The sequence below is a fragment of the Notamacropus eugenii genome, chromosome 3, assembly GCF_028372415.1.
Source record: "Notamacropus eugenii isolate mMacEug1 chromosome 3, mMacEug1.pri_v2, whole genome shotgun sequence".
Lineage (NCBI taxonomy): Eukaryota > Metazoa > Chordata > Mammalia > Diprotodontia > Macropodidae > Notamacropus > Notamacropus eugenii.
Window position 1 is genome coordinate 65566646 of NC_092874.1, and position 26603 is coordinate 65593248.

A 26603-nucleotide genomic window follows, 5' to 3' on the forward strand; every position below is an offset into this window, starting at 1 on the left:
CTACAACTGGAGAAACACATCAAAGAGTGTTCAAAGAACACAACTGATGGCAGGTCAGAAGGGCATTATCTCTACATACCAGCCCCACTCTGACACTATCGCCCTTCTGACCCTGATGGAAACAGCCTAGGATCCTAATCCCACAAACCTTTGGAGGATCACTGCATCTAGCTCAGTTTTCTCAGACATCATCCTGCAGGTGCTATTGAAAACCCAGAAAAGAAAATTTTTGTCACCCAACTCCTTGGTCAAACGGTTCAACATTAGAAACTATCATTTTTATTAGTGAAAATGACAAAAAAGAAGCATCACTATCTTTATTGCCACTGCAGCCTAAGGACCATAAAACCTCTTCATTTGACTTGCAGCTAAAATCTCCCATACATGTTGTCTCCCTATTAGAATGTGAGCTCCTTGACAGAAAGGGCTATCTTATATTTTTGTTTGCATGCCTAGTACCTGGCACATTGATTTGCACTTGGTAAACCCCTGAGAGATGCTTCCTTCATTCATATATTCATACGCAAAAGGAAGTACATCATTAGGTGCCAATTAGACTTAAAACATATGCAAACCTCTTTTGGTCAGAGGAATCCCATGTGATTCTATAGTTATATCTATTAGTATTAACAAACAGTGGACAAATCTTTGTCAAGCTCTTAGCAGGTTGCTCTAAACAACATTAATTTTATACCAAAGGTTCCAAGATTTGTTTGATTAAAACCAGCAACATTCATCTGATCCTTGGAAAAATAACCAAGACTGATTCAGCAAGGGAAACTTAGAAGAAACTATCACCCGATACATCAATAAACATTGCTTAGGTGCCACTCTCAGGACAACACACTCTGAGCAGCTTGCTCTACACCTCTTTACCAGCAATCTTACCCTCAGAGACACCTCCATCCCAGAGTCTTCTTGCTCACTGACTGGTGACTCCCTAGCTAGGTGGCCACTGCATGGAGGAGTCTCCGCCATGTTTATTTCACTCCCAAACTAAGTTACTCTTGAACTGCTTCATCTCTTCAGCAGTCCTATTTCTTCAATGCCCTTTCCAGTGTCCCTTTAGGATCTATTCTATTAGAATTTAAGTTCCTTGAAAGTAGGGGCTGTCTTGTTTGCTTGTATTGTATCCCTAGTGCTTAGCCCAGTGGTTACAGGATGTTAACCTGTTGCTCAATACAGAGGTAGATCCTTTTCAACAAATTAAACTGTCAATTGACCTCGAAAGGAAAGGTCAGCTCCTACCTCCCCAGAGAAATGGCTTCCTCTTAAGTTATCGGAGCAAAGGTAAAATTTGCACCCTGTGACCACAAGCCTAAACTAGATTGAAATGCAGTCGAGAAATGCTTTAATAAAATAAAAATAAAACAATATTAATTTGTGCTTTTCTAAGTCACTGTGTTATTGCAGGGGGTCCATTTGTACCTTGACACTACTTTTCTAGAGCACATAATGGAAGAATTTTAACACTTGAGAATTAAAAGTGACCACAGTAGCAATCTAGTTCAAACCAAGCCTTAGAAGAAGCCCTACTCCAATGTACCTGACAAGGAGTAAGAAAGTCAGCTTCTGCTTGATCTCCACTGACATTCAAGGCAGCCCAACTGAGCACTTACTGTGTGTGTGTGCCACATATGATACAAAGTCTTCAAAAAAAATTCATTAAGTGAAACAATCACTGCCCTCAAGGAGCTTATTGTCAATCAGAGATCATAATATGTGTGTGTGCATGCATGTGTGCACAAACACACATTGGACCTGTGGTTTCACTTTTAGAAGGAATTCTCAGATGAAGGCCATCACCTTCTTTGCAATTTTGTTTCAGAAACTTGCCTATTGCACTAAGTGGTTAGGTGACTCACCCAGAATTATACAGTCAGTAAAAGTCAGAGGGGAGACTTGAACCAGGCATTCCTAGAGATTTATCATGTTGTCTCCACTGAGGCTTATCTTTCCAGGCTAAACATCACCCAGTTCCTTCTACTGATCCTTATCTGACATGGACTCAAGCTCTTTTACCACAAGCTTATCCTTCTCTGGATACTGTTCATTTTACCAAATGTTTACTATAAACTGTTGTCTATTTGCATAAAAAGGTTTCTTTGGTAAAAGTATAGAAGAGATGGTAAAGTCCTCAAAAGCTGGAACCAGATATGCCCAGGTCCTTGTTAAAAGACTAAACAAAGGACAACCAATAAATATACTTTTATAGGCTTATGTTTTCCAAAGGAAAAAAATGAAGTATAGTCCTCTACGCTTTATTAAAAATGTACATATTATGTGCCAAGCCCTTCTCTCTGAGATACTAGTGGGAACCTGAGTTGATGGCTTATTTTCATTCTAAGAAGGTTCCTTAAAACATCAGAGAGAGCAAAGTCATTTCTACCTTTCCCTGCTTATGTGCCTCACCCCAACCTTGGTAGAAAGAAGCACTTTCAGGAATGTCAAAGAACAATATAACACCAACTATCCCCTTCCTTCTCTTGCTTGTTAGAAACCTCTGCAGCAAACAGCAGTCCAGAAAACAGAAAACACAAGAGGAGGAGAAATAGTGTCATATAGAAATTTAAAGCAGAAACCCAAACTGGAAGAGTATAAAAGTTTCACTTTTAAATAAATCTTGTGTAGACTTCACTTCTAGACTTTAAATTCTTTTCAAGAGTGAAAAGGGAAAAAAATTGAGGAAAGAAGGTATAATATTTGGATTGTAAGATCTATTATATTTGTACTTTATATTTATGCTACAATATGTATGTACTTGCTTCCCTCATTAGAAGGTAAGTTCATTGACAAGGGAAACGTTTTCATTCTTTGTACCTGTATCCTCAGCAGCTAGCATAAGGACTGACACATAGTAGATGCTTGAGAAATACTTGCTGATTGATCAGGTTTAAGATTAGCCTATCCAGGCAGAAGGGAACAGAAAAAATATCTCAAATTACAGTTTCCCAAAGTCTCTAAATATAAAGATTTTCATTAGGAAATGATCTCAAACAAGATGTGGCAACTAATTCACTGAATTATGTGAATAGAGGCTACTCTTAGGAGAACTGAAAACATTATTCATTAACCAAACATAAGAGCTCACTCATGTGGCAACATCAACAGATAACCATAAGTCAGGAAGTGATCAACTGAGCATCCAAGCTCGTACACCTCAGGGTTGATGTGCTTTGCTGAGGCTTTCAACTCAATCTGGGAAAGACCTTAGCTTAAAAAGGCCATCTGCAGTCATCCTGATCTAGATCTGGTCACTGGACCCAGAGGGCTCTGGAGAAAAGAGTGAGGCTGGAGACTCTGCATAGCCCTGCCTCACTTAAACCTAATACACTTGCAAGTCACATCATCTTCCCCCTGATGTCATGGTCTTCTTCGAGAATGAAGGACAAACAACAATGTGAAACACACTTCACCCAAATACATTATGTAATGCTTTCCCAACACATCCCAGCTTTGAACGAGCAGCTTAAAAAGCACTTAGTAAAGGCAGACACCTAAAAAAGCGTCAAGAAGGAAAAGCAGCATTAAGCCACCAAGGTGGGGGCAGAAAATCACTGACAGGCATCAGACCTTAAAAACCACAACAGTATCTCGGTCAACTCCTACTTAGATGCACCAGGACTGACAAGCCACCATCAATGAGCTTTCGGTGGTAGTGCCCAGTATTCTAAAGTGTGTGTAGAAGGCAAGCATTATCTAACAGAACTACTGCAAAGACCATGAATTTGCATGCTCTCTCCTAGGTGTGCACTACCTTCCAAAGTGTGCCAGCCAGTATTTTTAAGGATATAGGAGAATTTGAGTAACTTGTCTAGAGTTCCAAAATGGTTCAAGGACATATATATGGAATTTTGCTACATGTACCACATGCATACATATACACACACAAAGAATCATATACTTTGTGCCTATTTTTCTAAGTCATGCTGCTTCCATCTTTTCATTCATTATGCCTACAAATTTCAACACTGCCTCTCCCCTTCCTATATCCAAACAGTCTTTCAAATCTGTCAATCTGGGTAATGAGTGTTGGGTTAGGAGAGGGGAAAGGGAAAAGACCAAATAATTTCTTCTATTTTAAAGTCATAATTAGAGAATAAATTGAGTTTTATTTTTTAATTCAGACTGAGGGAAGGGAAAGAGGGTAGCAGGAGAGAAGGACAAAGAATGTAGTGAGATGAAATATTAGGTTACATATTTATTGAAGTTCAAGGTTCAAAGTGGGGCAAAGAACACAGCTGTCCCACTTAGTTTAAAGAAGCTGAGCTCTGACTTCAAGCTTTGAAAGTTAAAAGGGTTTTTTTTTTGTTTCCTATTTAAGACATTCATTATGTTTTAAAGACTTATTTGCTAAAAATATTACAAAAAGTCTTACATCTAAAGAGGTGATTTTCCCAAACTACAAATCTTACAAAGGCAAAAAGATGGCCAGTTTTGAGGAATATTCCTATTCAGACACAAAGTCTTTTTACTTTTTTTAATTAAAACTCTGAGGTAAACTGACTTGTTACCTTGTTTCTTTAAATACCAAAATACCAAGCACTCTCTTAGAGAACTGTAGCTCAAACTGTCAATTGTACGATCAACTATCTATACACATACATACACACACACATACATGTATGCCTGTCTGTAAACATATGAGCATACACACACAGAATTTTTGTACTGCATAACATTTTTCTGGAGCCATTAGGTAAATATTACACTCCAGGCTAAATCATGGGAGAATGAGAAATTGGGAGCTTCTTCTATATAAGGTTCTTTTCAAATACTTGAATACAGCCATTATAACCCATGCCTCAAATCTTCTCTTCTCCAGTCTCAATTTTGCCCAGGGTTTTTCAATTGAGACTCATATGGCAAGATTTCCAGGCCCCTCACTATTCTAGTCACCCTCTTTAGGTTGTCCTTGAGTTGCAATAAGGAAAATTTTGGTTACTAAAGAAGTAAATGAGTTCTCTCACAGTATAGATCTTTAAGCAAAGGCTGGAGGACCACTCAGTGTGAGGTCTATGATGGTAATGATTGTCAAATCTACCCATTCTCTCCCAAACCTCCAAGCTCACATTTTCAAGGGCCTGTCAGATATCTCAAACTGGATATTCAGAGAACATTGTAACTTCAACATATCTAGACTGGACACAGAGGACGAGAGAATAAGGAATCCGGAATGACTCCGTTTGTGAGTCTGAGAGACTGGGATGGTGTTGGCTTCTATAACAACGGGGAATGTAAGAGGTGGGGAGAGACTTCATGGGGAAAGGAAAGTTCTATTTTGAATGTGTTTATGTCCAGTAGACATCTTAAAGTCAAGATGATCAAAATGGAACTCATTACCTTTTCTCCTAAATCTCCCATGCAAGAGCATTCTTCCGTGTTACTGCAGAGGGCAACATCATCCTTCCAGTACCTTAGGACGTCAACCTAGAAGTCCTCCTGGACTTTCCACTCTCTGTCAGCCTCCATATCCAATTCATTGCCAAGGCCTATCCATTTCAACTTTCCAACACCTCTCGAATATGCCCATTTCTCTCTTTTGACACTGCCATCACCCTGTGCAGGGCCTTATCACACCTGGACTATTGTAACAATCAGCTGGTGAGTCAGCCTACCTCAAGCCTCTCTCTACTATCATCCATTCTCCTTGCCCCCTTAAAGCCACTAAAGTGATTTTACTAAAGCACAACCGCAATCTGGTTACTTCCCTTACTCAATAAACTCCAATGGCTTCCTTACTGCCTCCCAAAGCAAATACAAAATTCTCTGGCATTCCAAAACCTTCCTAACCTTTTCAGTTTTCTTATACCTTACTTCCCTGACATGTACCCTTTGATCCAGTGTCACTCACCTCCTGGCTGTTCCATAAACAAGACACTCCATCTCTCAGTTCCTAGAATTATCTCTGGTGTACCCACCTCCATGCCTGGAATACTCTCCCTCCTCCACTCTCACTACTGATCTTCCTGCCTTCCTTTAAGTTCCAATCAAAATCCCAAGTTGTACTGGAAGCCTTACCTAATCCCTCTTAAATCTAGTATTTTCCCTCTGTTATGTCTTATTTATCCTGAATACAGCCAGCTCTGTACAGATTTGTTTGAATATCGTCTCCCCTGCTAGACCGTGAGCTCCCTGCAGGCGGGGACTGTCTTTTGCCTCTTTCTGTATCCCCAGCATTTAACACAGTCCTGGCACATGGAAAGCACTTAACAAATATCTGTTTATTGAAGAGGGTATTTATTTTAATGTTTGAATCACAGTATCATAGATTTAGAGTCTGAAGGTACCTTAGAGTAAGGCTGGGGAACCTACGGCCTCAAAGCCACAGGTGGCCCTCTAGGTCCTCAAGGGAGGCCCTTTGACTGAATCCAAATTTCACAGAACAAAGGATTTGTTCTGCAAAACAAAAGGCCTCACCCAAGAATCTAGAAGCCTCAGTTTCCCACCCCTGCCTTACAGGTTATGGAGTCCAAGCCCTTCATTTCACAAATAAGAAAACTGACCATAGAATACTTGAAAATACTGCTGATAGCAGATACAGTATTGTCTTCCAGGTCTAGAATCTGTTGATGACCCTATGATAACCATGGCACTCTGCTGATCTGACTTACTCAAAAGAGAACAGGAGGCTAATTTGGCACAAGTTGTTAAAGGATCACAAAATATCTTTTTAATCAAAATCTACAATGTTTTTTCAGTGTATCTACGCCAAGATGATCAATCCATAACTTTAAGCAGATAGATATTTGTCTAGTCTATGTTTTATTTCTTCTAAAGAATCCATGAAAGCATCACTAAGTACTACTAAAATTTCAGTTGGTCAATGGCCCTAACAAGAAAAGGTTCTTTATCCCTTTTAAAATCTTCAAAAAGAGCAACAGGTTATGTGTGAATATGACATGAGATTCTGTGAGAAACCATACATACTATGTAAATTAGATGGTATCACTCAAAAAAATGAAAAGTAGAAAATTGCTCTCTGTTATGTAAATAATTCCAAAAATGTTTTTTTACATACTTCAATGATAAAAATGTTCCCAAACAACAACAAACCCTGAAAGACATTTCTCTTTCTTTAAGGATATGCATGTGTATCTGAATAGTAATATTTTAGCCTATTAAATGTACTTTTAAAATCCTGGCTTAATTTGCCATTGGAAAACAGATGTGCTCAATTAAACATGATCAAAGACTGTATCAGCTTTTCACCAATCAATCACTAAGCTTTTAAGAAGCACCAATACAGTGCAAGGCACTGTCCTAGGTGCTAAGGATACAACAACAAAAAACAAAAGTTCCTGGTCTTCTAGAACCTTAACAATCTAGGGGTTGGGGGAAAAAAGTGATGAGACAAAAAAATAACATAAAATATATACAGAACAATTACAAGGTAGTTAGAGAGGGAAGAAGAACCTAGAAGTCGGGATGACTAGGATCGCTTTCACATAGAAGGCAGAGGAAGACAAGGTTTGTTTCTACATTTGCAGTAAAGTGATAAAAAAGAGAAAAAGGTACTGAGAATCCTAGCTCTTAAACCAACTATGAAAATGAATTTAACTGTTGATATTCTAGATGTGAGCTCTGTCTACCAATCAATCTGCTAAAACACTACTTATCTAAAATTCTTTCCCAGCAGTTTTCTCCCACATGCTAAGATGATACAAAATCCTTAACAGAAACACAAAGATAACTCCCATGAACTATGCTTTGATTACTAATAGGAAGCAATGCCTCAAAGAAGGAAAAACATGTTTGGCAAAGAGTGTTCATCACTGTTATGGAGGATGCCCTACGCAATATCCAAATGGCGAAAACATTCTCTCTACCTGGAGAGGTTCTACAGATGCTCCTGTCTTCAGATAACATGGTGCTTGGTGTCATGCATCAGAATACTTCAGGCCTCAGCCACTCTAACTCAAGAGAATGGTCTAGTTATCTACATATGAAAAAAAAAAGTGGAAGAACTCTTTGTCCAAATTATGGCATGTAGTTAGATGGACAACCTTTTAAAATGGTCTACTTCTCCCATTAGAATGTAGAATTATGAGAGTAAGAATTATTTCATTCTTTGTATAACACAGAAATATCTGGACATGCTCTGGGACTACCCTTGCAAACCTCCATGTACACACACTATTCAGGTTAAATCCCCAGCAGATAGCTCCTACTTCTCCTCAAGGATCTAGGGGACCCTGGAAGTGTGAGTAGGGGGTCTTTCTAATGCTACAGTTGAGTCTCTATCAGTACAATTTCCTCCAATCATTATGACTTAGCTTTTAGAAATGGTTATTTACTAAGAGGCATAGTGAGAGCTACTGACAAAAAGCATCACCACTATCCACCACTAGGGGTGCAGTATCCCACAAGTACATTCCAGGAGAAAGTCAACTCAAGCTCAGAAAAGCTTATGTGGCAAAGGAGTAACTCACAACTCCTGGCTGCTAAAAGTCATTTTCTCCATTTATAGAATCCTTATGCCATTCCCTTGGGCATAGTATAATTCTCTGCTGGGCTTCTTGTAGATCGCCTTTCTTCAATTTATCTAAGTTTGTCCTTAGTTCTCAACATAAACAGCACTGCTAGTCACTGATGTCCAGGGTTGCCAATGAGAAGTCCAAATGTTTCAACCCCCTTAAGTTCATAAGATCTACCTCTAATGAAAAGGGACCGGGGAATGGGGAGACAAAGGATCTTCTTAATCTCATACAAAGCAATTCTCTTTTAGGGGGTTGGTGAGAACTCTCTCCTGGAATTTACCTGGGTTCCAAAATGGCTATTTTTATACAAGATCCACAGGGCACGCCAACCTCCTAAGCCAATAACAACATACCTATGTATTGTCATTTCATTTTGTCCAATGGCCTTTAAATTGATTCACTAAGGTATTTGACTCAACAGAGGTGTTCTCACTTGGTTAAGGTTTCAGGGCTAAATAAAATGTTATTAGTTACTTTAAATGGGGTGAGATAATTGATTGGTTGATTCACTTTTCAATTACTATAGGCTCTCTCATTTAGAGTTGGAAAGAACTATAAAGTTCATCTGATTCAACTCCCTGATTGTGAAGATAAGGAGTGAACCCTCCCTTGACTTGCCTCAGGTGACACAAATAGTGGGAAAAGTTGACATCAGGTCCTGACTCCAGAACCAGTAGTCTTCCCAGCTACTCCTTTTATCTATCCCCTGCACGTAGCACATAACGGAAATTCAACAAATTCTTGTTAACTAACTGACCTTGGAAAGGTATTGTGGATGGTCAATGGCCCAAAACTCAACCACTAGAAGAAAGCAGACTGAATTGCACTTGGGAAATTCACTGTACTTTGAGAAAGTGTTAAGCTGATTCATCATGACACAAAAGTTCAGCTTTTTAAGACCCAAATTCTCCCAGGGGAGAAACCACATGGTGTGGTAGATAGAGAGCTGGCCTCAGAGTCAGGAATAGCTGAGTTCAAATCCTCCCTGACATAGGTTGACTGTGTGACCTTGGGCAGAGTCACAACCTCTGAATGATCAGAGTAACTTAAGATTATGTATAAGGGGTTGATCTGAATTGACAGAGGTCCCTTATTGGAAGCTCCTAGCAGATGAAATCACAGCTCGGACTTAAAAAAAAATTTATTGTTAATACTACATCCTCATGAATCATAGAAACAATAATGTCAGAAGAATCAAAACTGCAAAACCCTCAAGGTCATTGAATCGCAGACTCAGAGCACAAAGAGATCTAAAAAGTTATCCTTCATTTTACAGATGAGAGCTGAACTGACCTGCCAAGAGTCATATAGCTTGTAAGGATCTGGGGTAGGATCTGAACCCAGGTCTTTGTGCCTCCAAGTTCAGTGCCCTATCCTTCATGCCATGCTGCCTCAATAGGTGCTGTCCCAGTTCCTCTAATCATACAAAAATAGCTTCCCTCATAGCCAAAATCCAGAGCAATGAGGTGGATAATCAGTGGGACTTAGCACCTCCAAGAGAACCCTGTAATTTCCCTCCCTTCCCTAATGCCAACAATGATGGTTAAAGAAACCTAATCCAGACTCAAAAACAGTCCTGTTTTTATGTTTCTCAGAAACCAAGATAGGAAAAACTTGGGTTCAATATTACTTTTCACCTTCCCCACTCTTTGGACTTTGAGCTTTCATAGCACCATCCCCACTTATATCCTGCTACAGGGTTGAGGAGTTCCAGCACTGAGCTGACAGTCTTTAGATATACACCTTAAACCCATCTTCCAGCCAAGGACAGAGAAAGTTCAACATTCCAGGCCTCTCCAAATAGCTTCACCAAGGTCGCAATCATTGCTGTGGGGAAAGAAGTTGAGCAAAGAATGTCACGTTTAAAGAAGGTGACAAAGAATGTCACAACTTAAGAGCAAAGACATAAAGTGATGAAATGTGGTATAAGTAGAATCAGGAAAATAATAGAAAGAATAACAACAAAAAAGTAGCGGAACACCAAGCTTATCCTCAAAGAAGAGATGAGAAAATGCCCTAACCACTCTTCTTCGTGGAAATGGGGAGCTAACTAGCAGATTCAGATGGTGTGTTGGCATGTTTTACTGAAATTATTTCTCAACTACCCTCTTCTCTTTTTTATTCTTTTGTTACAAGAAATGAGTGTCTGGATCGGGGATGGGGAAGAAATATGTTTAGAAATAAAGGTAATGTAAAAATAAAAGCTAAAAACAATTTTTGAAGTTTGAAAATGCCTATTAAAGACTAGTACAGCACGAAAAGCAGCAAAATATAAGTAGGAACGTTATGCAACTGTGTATTAATATACTTCAATTCAAAGTAGAGAGAATTAACAAGGATGGGAAAAGTTTCTAAATGTATAGTACCAATTTTCAAAACAAATATAGTTCTAGCATTAAGGAAAATAAATAGCATCAAGTCACCTAATAATGATGATATCAGAAAAGTGTTCTCTTTGGGTAGCCTAGAAAGTAGTTCAAGTTAAAGAACTTGATGAACAAGTAGTTCATGAAAATGGAATTTTCCAAGGAGTCCCAGTCACTGAGAACTTAGCTATAAAGTGGCTGTCTTCCCTACCATTATAAGTGAGATTTTCATGATACCATTACCTTGAAATACAGCTTATTCTACAAAGTACTGTTTACACATATTTAATAGCCTACATATGCTACAAATGAATTTTTCTCAGAACTTTTAATAAACAAGTCTTCCAGTGAGGAATGGTAGGAAGATCTCAAGATGAAATTCTAAAACAAATAGGGAAACAATTCCAATGAAGAAAAAAAGGACTTATCTAAAGAGACTGATGTGAATGCATAGCAAACTAACTTATCAACCAATTCAGCTTTTTAAAAACCTGTTCAGAAAAATTAAGACAGGTAATAGAGAAAAAATTAAAGAATGTAGCATCATGTTTGAAGAACTCAAGAGTGCCAAAGCTTAAATTTAGTTTACATTAGAAAATAAACTGGTTGACTGGTTGTTGTCCTTCATTCTCAAAGAGGACCAAAATGACATCACCATGATAAAGTGAAATTTCAGTGTGTCCAACAGTGGCTGAGCAGACCAATTTGATTTCAGAATGCTCTACCACAGGTTGGGCACAGATAATCCATGTGAATATTTGGGATGGATATCCCAAATTTGCGCATCCTATGTTTACCGTGTGCTGTCTCAATTCTGCTTTGCTCAAACAGCACAGCACCCTTTCTGATGTGGGCACGTCATGCTGAGCAGTCTTGTGCCAGTGCCTCCCATGTTGCACAGTCAAATCCAAAGATCTTGAGACAGACCTTGAGAGTGTCCTTATATCATTTCTTCTGGCCACCATGTGATTGCCTGCCCCATGTGAGTTCTCCATAAAAGTCTTTTTGGCAAGTGCACATTTTGCATTCAAACACTTCTGAAGCATAGTTTGAATACTTGGCAGTTCACCTTCAGCAAGGACTTCAATATCTGGTACCTTATCCTGCCAGGTGATCCTCAGAATCTTTCTAAGACAGTTCAAATGGAAACGATTCAGTTTCTTGGCATGACGCTGGTAGACTGTCCATGTTTCACAAGCATATAATAATAAGGTCAGCACAACAGCTCTGTAGGTGCCTTCAGTTTGGTAGTCAGTCTAATACCTCTTCTCTCCCAAACTTTTCTTCAGAGCCTCCCAAACACTGAGCTAGCTCTAACAATGCATGCATCAACCTCATTGTCAATGTGTACATCCTTGGAAAGTACAATGCCAAGGTAAGTGAACTTATCCACAGCATTCAAAACTTCTCCATTTGTTGTAACCGATGGTTCCACGTATGGATGGTGTGGTGGTGGCTGATGGAGCATCTGTGTTTTCTTGGTGTTAATTATTAGGCCAAAATTAGCACAGGCAGCAGAGAATTGATACATACTTTGTTGCATCTCAACTTCAGAGGCTGCACTGAGTGCACAATCATATGCAAACAGAAAATCATGCATCAACACTCTCTCCACTTTGGTCTTGGCTTGTAGCCTTTTCAAAGCGAAGAACTTGTCATCAGTACGGTAGCTGACCTTGATGCCATGTTCATCCTCATTGAAAGCATGGCTGAAAACATGCTAAAAAGCATGGGAGCATGGGAGAAAATAAACTAAGGATAATTAAAAAAAAAAGGTTTAACTTTACTGATAAAAGTGAAGGATCAAAGAATAGTGGAGACCACTGCTCACAATGGATAAAAAGATAGAGTCACTCAATTCCTATTTTGCTTCCACTTTCTCTGCCAGAGAAAAAAAATTCCTTGAATTGAAAAGAGCAAAACAAACCCAGCTGAGAGGAACAGGTAAGTAGAGAAGTAAAAAGATAGTGGGATAGATCCTAGTCATTCTATAAAACTTGCCTGGATCCTGAACTTAGGGTCCAAAAAGAAACAGCAGAAATTATTATTGAATTATCCTCAGTGATCACTGAAAGACTGGAAAACTGGAGAAGCCTCATAGATTTGGAGAAGGACAACCACTGTTCAAATTTTCAAAAGAGGAATGAGACTAGAGTGTGTCAACTATAGGCCTGGAAGACTTCAACCCCTGACAAAATTCTATAAAGTACATTTATTAGTGAATACCTTCGAAAGAAATTGGAGATCACAAAGAGTCAGCATGCCATTGTCAAAAGATCATGACAACCTACCCTTTCTTCTTATTTTTTAACAGGGTTATTGAACTAACAGATAGAAAAATTTTACAAATCCGAAGTTCTTAACCAGGTGTCCCTGGATAGATTTCAGGGAATGTGTGAACTTGGATAGGAAAAAAAATTAGATCTTTATTTCAATATAACTGGTTTCCTTTGTAATTTATATCATATATGTGTGGATATGTGTGTGGATAGAGAGATAGAGAGAGAGATATAAAATTTTATACAAGTAAAAACAGTATTCTGAAAAGAGGTCCATAGGTCTGATCAGACTACCAAAGGAGCTTGTGACACAAAAAAGGTAAAGAAGTCCCACTCTAGATATAGATATAGTTTACCCTATTAATTATGTGAAAAAGATGGAGTTCACAATGGTATAATGATTTGGAACTGGTTGAATGGTGAGCCCAACCTATAGTCACCTTGGAAAAAGTTCTCCAATGGCTGCCCCTGAACTTTTGCTTGGCCCTGTGTTATATAGGCTGTGTCAATGGCTTAAAGGCATAGAGGGAACGGAGTATTTGTCAAGTCTGCAGATGACAAAGTTGAGAGATAGTTAAGAGTGAGAGAGTCAGGTTTCACAATGATCTTGACAGGCTAGAACACTGGACTGGCTCTAACAAGATGAGATTTAACAGATTTAATGTAGAGGTTTACAATTGGGTTCAAAAAATTCAACATTACACAATATAAGAAACATTGGTAAGACAGCAGCTCAACTTTTTCATATACTGCAAGTTCAATCTGAGTCAACAATATGATATGGCAGCTAAAAGGATTCTAAACAAAGTTAGAACAATAAGAGAGGCTCAAGTCCCTAACAGAGTTTCTTCCAACACAGGTGCAGGCCACTGTATGATAAAATGAGGTATCCAGCTTTATAAAGTCCTTCCTCTCAGAGATACAGGAAGCCTACTACAGAGTGGCCTGAACTCAAGAAAGCTTCATCATTGGCCAATCATTTTCCACTGACATCAAGACTGCAGACCATCCAAATCTAGCCTAGATACCCTGAAACTGTTGATACTAAGAAATTTTTAAGTCCCTATGCTTTCAACACGTAGAATTTAGCTTTAGGACACAGATTCTCATAGATTACCATACTGCTGGACGGCTTCCTTGGCTATGACTTCAATACCCACGACAGTCATGTTTTTAACCTACTCCTTCAACATCGGGATGAAGACTGTCCTACCGCAGGACTACTCTAATGATATAAAATTTTTGCCTTATACTGATCCAAAATCTGCTTCTGTGTAATTTCCACACACTGTTCCTACCTTGGCCTTCTGGAATAACAACAGCCTACACCCTTCTTCCACACGACAGCCCTTCACACATTTAAAGATTGTCATTTCCCACAAAACCACCACCATTTCCCTTCTCTAAATTAACCATCTTCATTTGCCTCAACCATTACTCACATTATGTAGTTTTCAGAAGCCCTATCTGGCTCAATAAGCTAGAGAATATTAAACTAGAGGCAACACCTCTGAAACTACAACATATAATACCAAATACAACATTTCTGACCATCACAGAATACAAGAGAACGAAATATCATCTTGATCTGGGTATACTTCTATTCCTTCAGCACAAGACTTACTAGCTTAAGCTGCTAATATACACACACACACACACACACACACACACACACACACACACACTCATGCACACACATATTGTTCTATCATGCTGATCTTTTGGTTACCTAAAATCCTATAAGTTTAAGAAAGTAAGAATAGCTTAGAAGCCTGCTATTTAAAAATCATATGGTTAAACAGTTAAAGACAACTTGGTTGCATTATTTTATAATCTACCTCCCTAAATTAAGATAAAATTTTTAAATATCTACATTTCTTCTTATGAATTTATAAAGATTATAATTCTCATTATCTAGCCTAAAAAAGAATGGCTCTGAAAAGCACAGCACATCTTGAAGGGTTTACTTTTCAGTTTTGTATTTGTCTATCTTAGTATACATAATAGAAAAAGAAGTCATTAGGTCTAGGACATATTCACAAGACACTACTATCGTCATGTTATGGTTTTTATTATTATTTTACTTGAAAAGGATTAGCATGAAAGAGCACTTTTTAACACACATTAGGGAAGACTCTTTGTAGTGACAGCAATTATTACTTTGTTTGAGATTTCCGCTTAGACACTTGAGCTTAAAAAGTTAGTCATGTTGACACTCTTACTATTCTCAATACCAGTGGGCTGTATTTATTATAACCACAGAACGTACCTTTTGCCAAAGCAAACACCAAGTACATAACAACTCAATAACTCACAGTATATATAGCGCTCTAAACTTTACAAAGCACTTTCCTTCCCAACAGCCCTATGAAGTAGATAGAGTTTTAGTATTCCCTTGTTAAAGGTTATCAAAGAGGTACAAAAAAATTAAAGTGATTTACTGAGGGTCGATATAGCATAGCTAATAAGTGTAAAGGGGGACTTTAACTTCAATATTCTGATTCCAATATCAGTCTATGCAAAAATGTATTCTCTTTCTCCATCTCCCTTTCTGTAAAAAAAAATGTTACACAGAGAGATGTGCATATATATACATATATATACACACACACCCATATATGTGTGCATGCATGTGTATATATATGTATCTATATATACATAACATACATATATATACACACACACACATTTGCTCTGGCCTGGACCAGATTCTAGGCCTCCAAAGACAAGAACATATGCTCTAAAAAGTGTTTAAGCACTGCTTTTAGCAGCATAGGCTTACTGAAAAACAGATGGCTCATGAGATTGGAAATGTGATACTTGAAGCCTTTTAACAGTTTTCTATATTCTCCACACACTCCTCTTGGGCACTCTTAATCAATCTTATCTTACCTGCTGTGATTAAGACTTTTATGCTTACACTTTTTATGCATTTTTCCTAATATCAAATGACTGTGAACTATAGTTTTGCATCAAAGGTGCTACTCCCTATAGTGGTAACAAATAAATAACTAGAAATCATTCCTTTTCAAGACATTAGAAGTTAAAGTTCTCTCAGTTTATTTATACATACTGAGGAGGAATGACCCAAAGAACTCCTCCCCCAAAGGATCTGAGAAACCTCTGACTCTGGGCAACTAGGGAGTTGTATGAGACACACGGAGGTCAGTCAACTTGCCCAGGGTCTCAAACTAGCAAGTAAGATTTGAATTCTGGTCTTCCTAAATCCAAATTCAGCACTATATCCATTAGCCTCTTTTATACATACAGTGTGAGGACAATGTAAATTAAACTTCATAATTCTTTCATATTATTCAACAGCAGTGAATTTTTAATCTATCAAGGTCACTACGTTATAGTCAATCTTTATACTCACATGAAAGTCCAAGTCCAACTCTTCAGTTTATGAAAGAACTAAGGATTAAATGACTTGTCCATCAACAGAGAGGAAGATAACCAGCAGAAGGAATTGAGGCTTTAGTCTCCTAATTCAGTGTTCTGGCCAGACTACCACTTTTATCAGTTCTCTTCTCTCAGGACTTTGTGGATCATCTGAGCTTATGGGGGAATCGGAGGGGGCAAAGGATTACTTATAAACAAGATTTTTAAGATAATACAGATATGATTAGCACCGAGATATCCCCAAAATTCCCAAAATTCGTTTCCAATCTTCTTTACTCCCCCCAAATACCCTCCAGTTCTGCTACACTGGCCTTGCTTGTTCCTGAAAGAAGACACTCCACCTCCATCTCAGAATTCAGTGCTTTTTCATTGGTTGTCCTTAGTAACTGGCATACTCCTCCTCCTCATTTCTGCCTTCTTCCAAGACTTTCTACATTCTGCATCTCACCTTCTGCAAGAGGCCTTTCTCTCCAGTCCGTTCCACTTGCCAGTGCCTCTCTTTTAAGATTATCTCAAATTTACTGTGTCTAGCTCTTGTATGTAAATAGTTGGCTCCACCATTATAATCTGAACTCCACAATGGCAGGGTCTGGTTTTGCCTTTATTTGTATCGCCAGTACAGTGTCTGGTACATTTTGCCGTTGTTCAGCTGCTCAGTCATTTCTAACTCTTCCTGACCCTGTGGACGATGTCCTGCCAATACTGTCCATGGGGTTTTCCTGCCATTTCCTTCTCCAGTAGATTAACACAAACAAAGATTAAGTTTGCCCAGGGTCACAGACAAAAAGTGTCTTTGGCTGGATTCGAACTTAGGTCTTCCTGATTTCAGACCCAGTGCTCTACCCACTGAACCACGTAGCAGCTTCTATTAGCTGCCAATGTCTGGCACATAGTCATCACTTAATAAATGCTGGCGGACCGCTATGATTAAACAGAGTAGGCTATATCCACACTTCTTGAAACCTTATCTGATATCCTCAATTCAACAGTCAAGGCTGCTGCTGGCCCTCCCCATCACCATCACCTTCTCACACACAAGAATTATAGAATTTTCAAGCTTCAAAGAGATTCCTCATTTTACAGTTGGGGAAATTATGACCTCAGTAGGTCAAGTGACTTGCCTGAATTATTCCCCACTATCTGACATTCCCACCAGAGAGAGCAAATGCTTCCAGGTGCAGAATCACTTTTCTGCCCAGCTTAGAGACTTTACTATGAGATTCTCCTTCGTTAGTTTAATTATATAACGAATGGACATGTAAATATTGATGAGGAAATTAAATAAGTACCTTTCCAAAGGCATTTTAAGTAATTCCTCTCCAATCTGATAACCACAAATAAATTATTAAATGCATAAAAAAAGTATTCAGCATAAACACAGATATTTTCACAAGGGAAATGGTAAAACCACGACATAAACATATCCCCAAACCATTTGTAGTTGAATACAAAAAAAAAATTAACATTGTCTGTCTTGCATTCACTGTTCTGATCACAAACTTCACTGGGCCCCAAATGCCAAAGTATGAATGAATTTGCCAGATATTCAAGGCCCAACCTCAAAGAGTCCTTTTAGCTCATTTCCCCTCCACATACCCTGTCCCATCTCATTTGGGCTGCTTTCTGCCACAGCATCCCTGCTCTGGTGGTCCCTATTTCTAGCTTCTATATCCTCACTCAGTTTTTTAACATTACACATTATAGAGTTTATGTCTAATCCTCCTATTAGACTGTGATTCCATCTATCTTCCTCACTTTCTGGCACTCTTCTCTGCAAACAATAGGGCCTTAATATGTGCTCACCATATAAACAAACACTAAATTTATATTTGAATTTATCATCTGTATCAAAGTTTCAATAACAGGTACAATTACCTGCTACGTGTAAACAATTGCCACCTATGTTCTGAAGACCTACTTTGGGTTTAATACTGTACAGAACATCTAAGACAGTACTGACAAAACTGCCTATAATCTAGTAGTGCTACACACACACATACACACACACACACGAAACAAATAGTGAATAAGATAATGTTAAAAAGTCTCCATCAAACACTGTTAAAGTTCCAACAATTAGGGTAGAGATTCTTACCCCAGAGATCTCGTTGCTAAGGCATGCCTCCTAAGGAAGTCAAGGACAGAAAAAAGGTTCCATGTACTCCCAACTACTTATGGCAGAGTTTTTCATGGTAGCAAAGAAATGAAAACAAAGTAGACACCTATTGATGGGGGATGGCTAACTAAAATACAATACATGAAAATAAAGGAATTTTGCCACTGCGCACTCAACAATGAAAATGAGGAATATAGAGAAGCATGGAACACTCATATGAAATAACAGAAAGTAAACAGAACTAAAAAAAAATATGCCTGATGATTACTACAATGTAAATTGAAAGAACAACAAAACAAACTTAACGCTATATAATTATGAATGACCAAGCCTGGTGTGGAAGACGATATGAGAGAAGTGGGGGACTATGAGGGTGGAGTATTTCCCAAACTGCTGGATCCAGTGAATATGGTGGCTGATTTTACTGAACAGCTTTCTTTCCCTCCTTTTTTTCTTTATTATCTGAGAGGGGAGGGAGAAGCAATATACTAAAAAATGAAGGCGATGTGAAAACAGAAAAGATACCTGTATTTTTTAAAATTAAAATAGGATAAACATATGATAAAACATGAGTTGGGCAAGAAAGTCAGAGAAGATGGAGAAGCACAGGTATTTTGGGAATCACAGGGTTTGCGCTAACATGAACAAGGCATTTACTCAGAGCCTCAGTTTGCTCATCTTTAAAGAAGAAATAATAATGTCTACAACATATACCTCACAGGACTGTTGTAAGGATCTAATGAGATCATAAATACAGACTTTAAGCTTTTTTCCCCACTAGGAGAACTATAAAACTCTAGCACCAATGCAAATGGACAACTCCTCAAAGTTTCAGAGAGTTGTTTGGGTGGAGCAGCAGCAATTAAATGACTTGCTCAAGGTGATACAGGTCGTGTATGTCAGAGGCTGGCCTTCTTTCCAATATTACACACAACTTCTCGAACGTCCACTAATAGCATTTGAAACATAATGTGCAACAGAAAGCTGAAGAAAGGCTTCCAAAGGATGGGACTAGAGCTGGATCATGAAAGAAAGCAAGGTAGCAGCAGACTTTGAAAGAGGTATAGGAGCAAAGGCAACAGTATTCAGACTTCAAATAAACAGAAAAACTCTACACAGGCTACACTGCAGAGCCAAAAGAAAACACTACTGCCCTTCAGGTTTGGTGCAAAAAGGTTCACTTGCACATACTTTCAAATTAAAAAAAAATTCAATTTTGCCACAACGTAACCTGATCTATTTACTATTTTTCCATGGGTGAATAAAAATAAGTACTTTCATCAGACTTGTTACATTTTCAGTTTGTGGAGGGTGATAAATCCATTTGCATTCCCATATGACATGGGTGTAAGGCTTAAGGGGAATACATTTATCTTTGTGTGAAGTGATATAACAATAAACCTTATTTGTAGAAGGTGGAGTTGACTAATTAGATAGGATGAAACAGACTTCCATCACCTACACTGATTTCTACTGTGGTCCAAGTTCAATTCCTCCCAACACACATTAACAAAATTGGTTTACAGAATTCCAGTCTTACTATTAAAAAAGTACATGTTATTACTTCATGGTGAGTTCAGAACAGATAAACTTAACTATAAACTTAGGAACATCACTTAACACTTTTAAAGTAACCTTGTTCTATGTTAAGATATCAACGATTAACATAATTAAATTGCCAGAAGCTAAATAAGAGAGTCATTCACCCAGTTAGTCTGCCAACAATATTGTAAAGTGATTCCCCTTTTAAACCTATACACTTATAAATATTCCCAGGGATTATTATGTACAGGAAGTATAAAATAAATATAAATCGTAACTAAATGAAAAAACATTTGTGCACACTTCTTTTTATTCTGGACATTAAACTGCTTCTCCATATTATAAGGCCATCTTGCTTCACTTTCCATAATACATCCAAACAGAATATCTAGAATAGGAAAATGCACTGCAATTAATTCTAACAAAAAAATGAAGTATTCTCTCTACCTGTGAACGTGTATAAGATCAATCTAAATGAGGAAAATAACCATTTTACAAAAAAAAAAAGGAATACATTTTTCTTAATTTCTCTGAGATGAGATGCAATATGATATTGCCCATAACATCAAAATTAAGACATTTCAGAGACACTTGAAAAAAATAGATACTGTAATTGTTAATAGAAGCCAAGTTTACAATTGGAAACATTTCCTTCTGGCCAGAGTACAAGAAGTGTCCATTATAAATCTTGTTTTCAAGGTTATTTAGCTGAGCTATTTAAAAAAAATTTTAAAAAAACCTTTCAACTGAAATTAGTTGTTGCAAACTATAAAGCAAATAGCATTCTAATTAAAGTGTCCATTAGAAACACATGACATGCTGTTACGAGTACACTGCATATTATGTTGTAGGCTTTCACGTAAACTATTATACCAATTCCAAAAGGAGTTATTATGGTACCACATCAACGACCTGAGGATTATGCTACTACTGTACTTAGTCACGTTCATGTTTGTACCTACAAACAGGTGTCTTAAGATGCTGTCTGGAAGTAAAGCCCCAAGTAAACTTCGAGCAATATCATCTGACAAGTAAAGTTAAACGAACTTCAAATAAATTACTGTACTCCACCAGATCAATTCTTAGTAAATATCCAGAAACTTCAGATAATCTAATATGAAGTCAACAGTGTGGGAAAAAACTTTTTTCTGTCTATACAATGTACGAGAAACAAAGTTCACCTTTACGCTAATTTATAAAACTGTCATAATTCATGCAATTACACTTGCTAATGTCACAATTTCCACTACAGAGTTAATGCTACTTGGCTATGAAGTCAAAGCACTTAGAAATGAGTAGGTGAGAGGCAAGTACTAAACTCCAAATGGCAGCTATTTTTGTTGTCACATTAAACAGTTAATTTTATGTTAACAATATAAGCGTGTTTTATAAAGCAAGGTCTGTTCAATCTTTTGCACTATTGGTATGCAAATTATAGTACTCTCCAGTAACACAGAGCAAAAATTCCTTCATCATAGGAACAGATTTAATATAAGAAAGGAAAGGAAGGGAAAGAAAAGAAAGCAACGTTCAAAATTAGGTTCATACACTGTGGGTAGCTTCCCATCTTCTTTCAGGCTGACCTGGCACTACAAATAATGATGTACATAAGGAGCAGAGAAAAGACTGACAGCCGGTCCTTCAGAAAAGACTAGCCTGAACAGGTCACACCAAACATTTTTTGCTAAGAAACTGGATAAATCTAAATAAACAGAAACCCACCAAAAGCAGTAAAGTTCTCAGAGAAAATCAAAGGTACAGCACTACCTACAAAACATTTGCAAGGCCTTAAGCTAGTCCACTGGAAAAGACTGGAGTCCTTTCAAAGGGAAAGACAATTTACAGGAGCAACAATCAGACCACGGCAGACAGATAAATCTGTTCTAGTACTCTCCTGGCCCCAGCAGGAAGCCAAAGAGAAGACTTCTAAAAAAAAAGCCACCTCACACCAACATCCACCAACACCTGCCAGTGGGTCTAACCCGCAAGCCTCTGACCCAGTCCCCTTGAAGGAGGAGGGGTGGAGGCGTGCCACGGAGGAGAAGGTGAAAGGTGTCTCCCTTTCCTTATCTCCCCAGACACCTGGAAGTTGGGAATTCAAGACCCGGGGTTTGGGAACAACCAAGTTGGGGAAACTTTCTTTCCTAGCCAACTGGGGCAGCCTGGGGAAGCAAACATGCGAAGTTGTTTAGCTCTGCACTGCTCAGTCCCGACAACTGAAATCCAAGGCAAAAACAAGCCAAACCCTTTTTTTCCCTGTATGAGCATCTCAGCTGCCCGACAGCAGCAGGAGGCATCCCCGCAGAGGCTCCCGGTGCTGAAGCACCACCGGCTGGGGAACACCCAGCGTGGTCTACACTGGAACACCCAGAGTGCTCTACACTGGAACACCCAGAGTGGTCTGTCTACACTGGAACACCCAGAGTGGTCTGTCTACACTGGAACACCCAGAGTGGTCTGTCTACACTGCAACACCCAGAGTGGTCTGTCTACACTGGAACACCCAGCGTGGTCTGTCTACACTGGAACACCCAGAGTGGTCTGTCTACACTGGAACACCCAGCGTGGTCTACACTGGAACACCCAGCCTGGTCTACACTGGAACACCCAGAGTGGTCTGTCTACACTGGAACACCCAGAGTGGTCTGTCTACACTGCAACACCCAGAGTGGTCTGTCTACACTGGAACACCCAGAGTGGTCTGTCTACACTGGAACACCCAGAGTGGTCTGTCTACACTGGAACACCCAGCGTGGTCTACACTGGAACACCCAGAGTGGTCTGTCTACACTGGAACACCCAGAGTGGTCTGTCTACACTGGAACACCCAGCGTGGTCTGTCTACACTGGAACACCCAGAGTGGTCTGTCTACACTGGAACACCCAGAGTGGTCTGTCTACACTGGAACACCCAGCCTGGTCTACACTGGAGCACCCAGAGTGGTCTACACTGGAACACCCAGCCTGGTCTACGCTGGAGCTCTCACCTCCTCCAGAGGGGTTCCACAAGGCTGACTCCCGTCTCCATCTCCCTCAGGTAGACCAGTCCAAAGCGTCGCCATTATTTCATTTCAAATGACAAAGGAGGGACGGATCCTCTGGAGTCCACATCGGAGGAAAAACCGCAGGCACACACCCCGCGATGTGATCCCAATCCAGCCCCAGCCAGGGAAGGGAGGGAAAGACAACGGGGACTGTTACACTTCAAAAAAGAAACTTCTTCAAAACGCCAAGATAATCCCTTGGGACTTCAGATGAATTCAGGGTCTTCTTCCATTTCTGTCGTTTGGGAAACTGCTAAAAAGAAAAAACGGATAAAAATTAATTGGGACGAAACCTGGCTTGGGAGAAGGTTCTCTCCCACTTCGGCCGCTCGTCCCCGTTAGGCTGAAGGACCTCCTCCTCTTCCACCCTCGGGGTCCAAGGGGATCGGACTGTGGGAGCAGGAGCTCCCCACCAAAAGAAACCCTTTCCCGAACAAGTGAACCAGATGAACCCCCTCTCCTAACCAGGGACGCTTTTCGCCCGCTGAACGGCCCATTCGTCCGGCCCAAGACCTCGTCTGGATGTATTTGCCCCCCGTAACACCCCACAAAGCAGGTAAAGACCCGGTAACCAGGAAAGGGGGGCACAGGCCGGTTTGGGCAGAAAAGGAGTGGTTCTGGAGACTGGCACTATTTAGGGTGTGGGGTTTTGCTTTTTTATCAACACCCAAGTTCCGGGGGCAGAAGGTCTTATTCATTCCTCCGAGGCCACAGTTAAGCGAACTCCCCCCAGCATCTGAAATAGGATGTTTTTCGAACACCCCCTCGCCCCCCAAACGACATAAAAACCCCCCAAGCCACCGCTTAGGAGGACCGGTGGATGCGCCCCAGGGCGTGCCGGGCCCCCCACCCCACTAATAAAGGCCGACACCATTCTGAGCACCCCGTGAATCTCCCGACCCCCCCATCTCCTCCCTCCCGCTCCTCTCTTCCGCGGAGGTGGCTGTTTTCTTTGGCCGGCGGGGAGCAGCGAAGGGTGGGGAAGGAGGGCAGGGGGAAGGAGGCTGGTGGGGGCCATCCCCCTCTCTGGGCAGTCTGGTCAGGGCGCTGCACCCCTTCCGGGAATGTTCGTCTAGACAGAGAAAAGAGGAGATTCCAAGGGAAAGCGATCCTACGGAAATCCAAGGGTCGAGGCGGCACCCAAGAACGTTGGGTTCCACGACCCCAGGACAAGGGTGGGTCCGGCGGAGTGGCCGCAGCGGGGTTTACTCGCTAAGTTAAGGGGCGCCCCCTCCCCGCCCTAGCCCAGCCCAGACAGACACAGGCAGAGACCTTTCCCCAGAAAACCCCTCGACCCCCGCCGCCTACCCCCGCTTCCTCCGCCCCTTCCCCCGGGAAATGGAGGCCCCGAGTGGTGGGTCCCGGGAGGCGGGCGGGGGCCGGCGCGGCGCTAGGCCGCGGGCTCGGTTAATATTAATGAGGCGGCCGGCAGGGGCCGGGCCGGGCCGGACACCTCGGCGGCCGCCGCTGCCGCCGCCGGCGGCCTTTGTGCCACTTCCTTCCCGGCCTCGGCGCGCGTGCACACACGCACATGCACACTCACGGCGCCGCTCCAACTTCTCCCGGGAGCGCCCTCGGGGGGGGGCCCACGCCCCTCGCCCACCTCCCCACCCACACCCCCACGCACCGGGCGCCGGCTCGTGCCGCCTTCTCTCCGCCGAGCAGCCGCCCCCGACCCCTCCCGGGCACTGCCGCGACCTGCCCCGGCCGGGCCTCGTGGGGGGCGGGGCGGCCGCCGCTACCGCCGGGCTCCGGGGTCCCTGGGCGGGCTGGGCCGGGGGCCCCGCTCGGGCACCCCGCTCGGACCAAGTGACAGGAGTGGCTTCTCGTCCGCCGCGCGGATTGTTTCCCGGGGGCGGATTTCTCGCTTCTTCCTCCCTGGATCCACCTCCTCCCACTCCCCTCCCCTCCCCTCCGCGCCTCTCCTTCCCTCCCCAAGGGAGGCTCGAGGGCTGGTTCTGTGCGTGAGCGCGATGTGCGTGCGTGTGTGTGTGTGTGAGTGTGAGTGTGTGAGAGTGGGTCGGGAATAACACGGTCCTCCCGGCCGAGCTCGGCACACCTCTGGAGCGGCCCGAGGACTGCCAGGACGGAGACGGCTGGGGCTGAGGGAGCCGAGCCGGGCCACAAGCTCGGGCTCCAGGGAGCCCGGCCCGGCCTGAGCGGGAGGGAGGAGGCAGAGGTGTCGGGTGGTCTCTGCCTGGGTGTGTCCCCTCCCCAAGTGCTCTCGAGGGCGGGCTAAAAGACATTCATTCAAATTTTATTTTAGTCGTAGGGGACTCGGACCGCAAGGAGAAGCAGAAGGCGCCGAGCAAGGACTCGCAGAACAGAGACCAGGGCAGCGTCTCCTTCCTCACCTAAGGCCCCTTATATCCCGAGCCCTCGGCCTTTCTGCTACCTCAGAGCAGACCCCGGGCAGCTCCCTCCGCCCCACCGCGCCTCCCAACATCTCCCGCTGCAAACTGGCCAATGGGGAGGAAGCATGAGGGGCACGAGAGCCAATCGCAAGGCTCTCCTCCTTCAAGGGAGGCTGGCGCTCCGCCCTTCGCGGGGGGAGCGTAGCAGTAGGAAGAGCCACCGCCCCCTCCTCTATCTCTCCTCCCCACTCCACCCACGCCCCCACCGGAGAAACCACTCCCCTCCGGGGATCCCGGCGGGGCCGAGGCGCAGACGGCGGCGGAGGCGGGGGAGCTGTGGCCACGCCCCCTCCGCCCCGCCCCTCCCCGCCCGCTAGCTGGCTCGTGGGGCCTGAGCCGGCTCGGGTCATTGTTATCTGCTCTAGCGCGGGGGGCTTCTGGCCATTGTGTGTCGGCCGCTGCCTCTTCGGTCTGGAAGCGAAAAGGAGAAGCGCTGCGGAGGAGCCCTGGGCGCCTCCGACTGCCCCGGCCCCCCTTCCTTCCTCCCCCTTCTCTTCTCCCCTCCTCCTCTGGCCTGGGGTCACGTTTCCCGATAACAAAAAGGAACCCCACCCTAAGCCTGGGTCGGTGTGCTTGGGGAGATTTCCGATCTCCCCGCGTGGGTGGTGAGAGCGGCTTCTGGTCACACCAGCCCGGCGCGATCCCGAGCGGGGCTGCCCTGGGGCGGCTGCGGCCGGGGCCTTGGTGGGCTCTGGGGCGGTCAGGAAACGGTCCGTGATTCCGTGGGAGACAAAAGAAGAGGAAGAAGCAGCCCTCCGGGCTGGGAGAGCCGGACCTGGACGGGAGTTCTGCCCCTGCTCCCCGGGTCACCTCGCTCCAGGCGTGCGTCTCCTCTGAAAAAGAATTTATACGTGTGTGTGTGTGTGTGTGTGTGTGTGTGTGTATATGTCATATATATGTATATACGCATTTTCCGAGGTTCCTCCCAGGTGCGTAGTTTGAAGCCCCTGCGAATTACGT

General features: G+C 42.1%; 1 protein-coding gene across 6 annotated transcripts in view; it reads right to left on the reverse strand.

The window, feature by feature from the left end:
• Positions 1 to 24983, reverse strand: part of ARHGAP21 (Rho GTPase activating protein 21) — a 154616-nt gene extending 129633 nt beyond the window's left edge. For 5 of the 6 annotated variants that reach the window (XM_072651738.1, XM_072651736.1, XM_072651737.1 and 2 more), the window contains exons 1-2: positions 24857 to 24983; positions 23173 to 23482 (exon numbers count right to left, since the gene is read on the reverse strand). In XM_072651738.1, the coding sequence (XP_072507839.1) occupies positions 23173 to 23247 (75 nt within the window). In that variant the 5' untranslated portion in view covers positions 23248 to 23482; positions 24857 to 24983. Of the gene's footprint in view, positions 1 to 23172; positions 23483 to 24537; positions 24794 to 24856 lie in introns of those variants that run through there. The other variant, XM_072651734.1, reaches the window with a different exon arrangement.
• Between the last annotated feature and the right edge of the window lie 1620 nt (positions 24984 to 26603).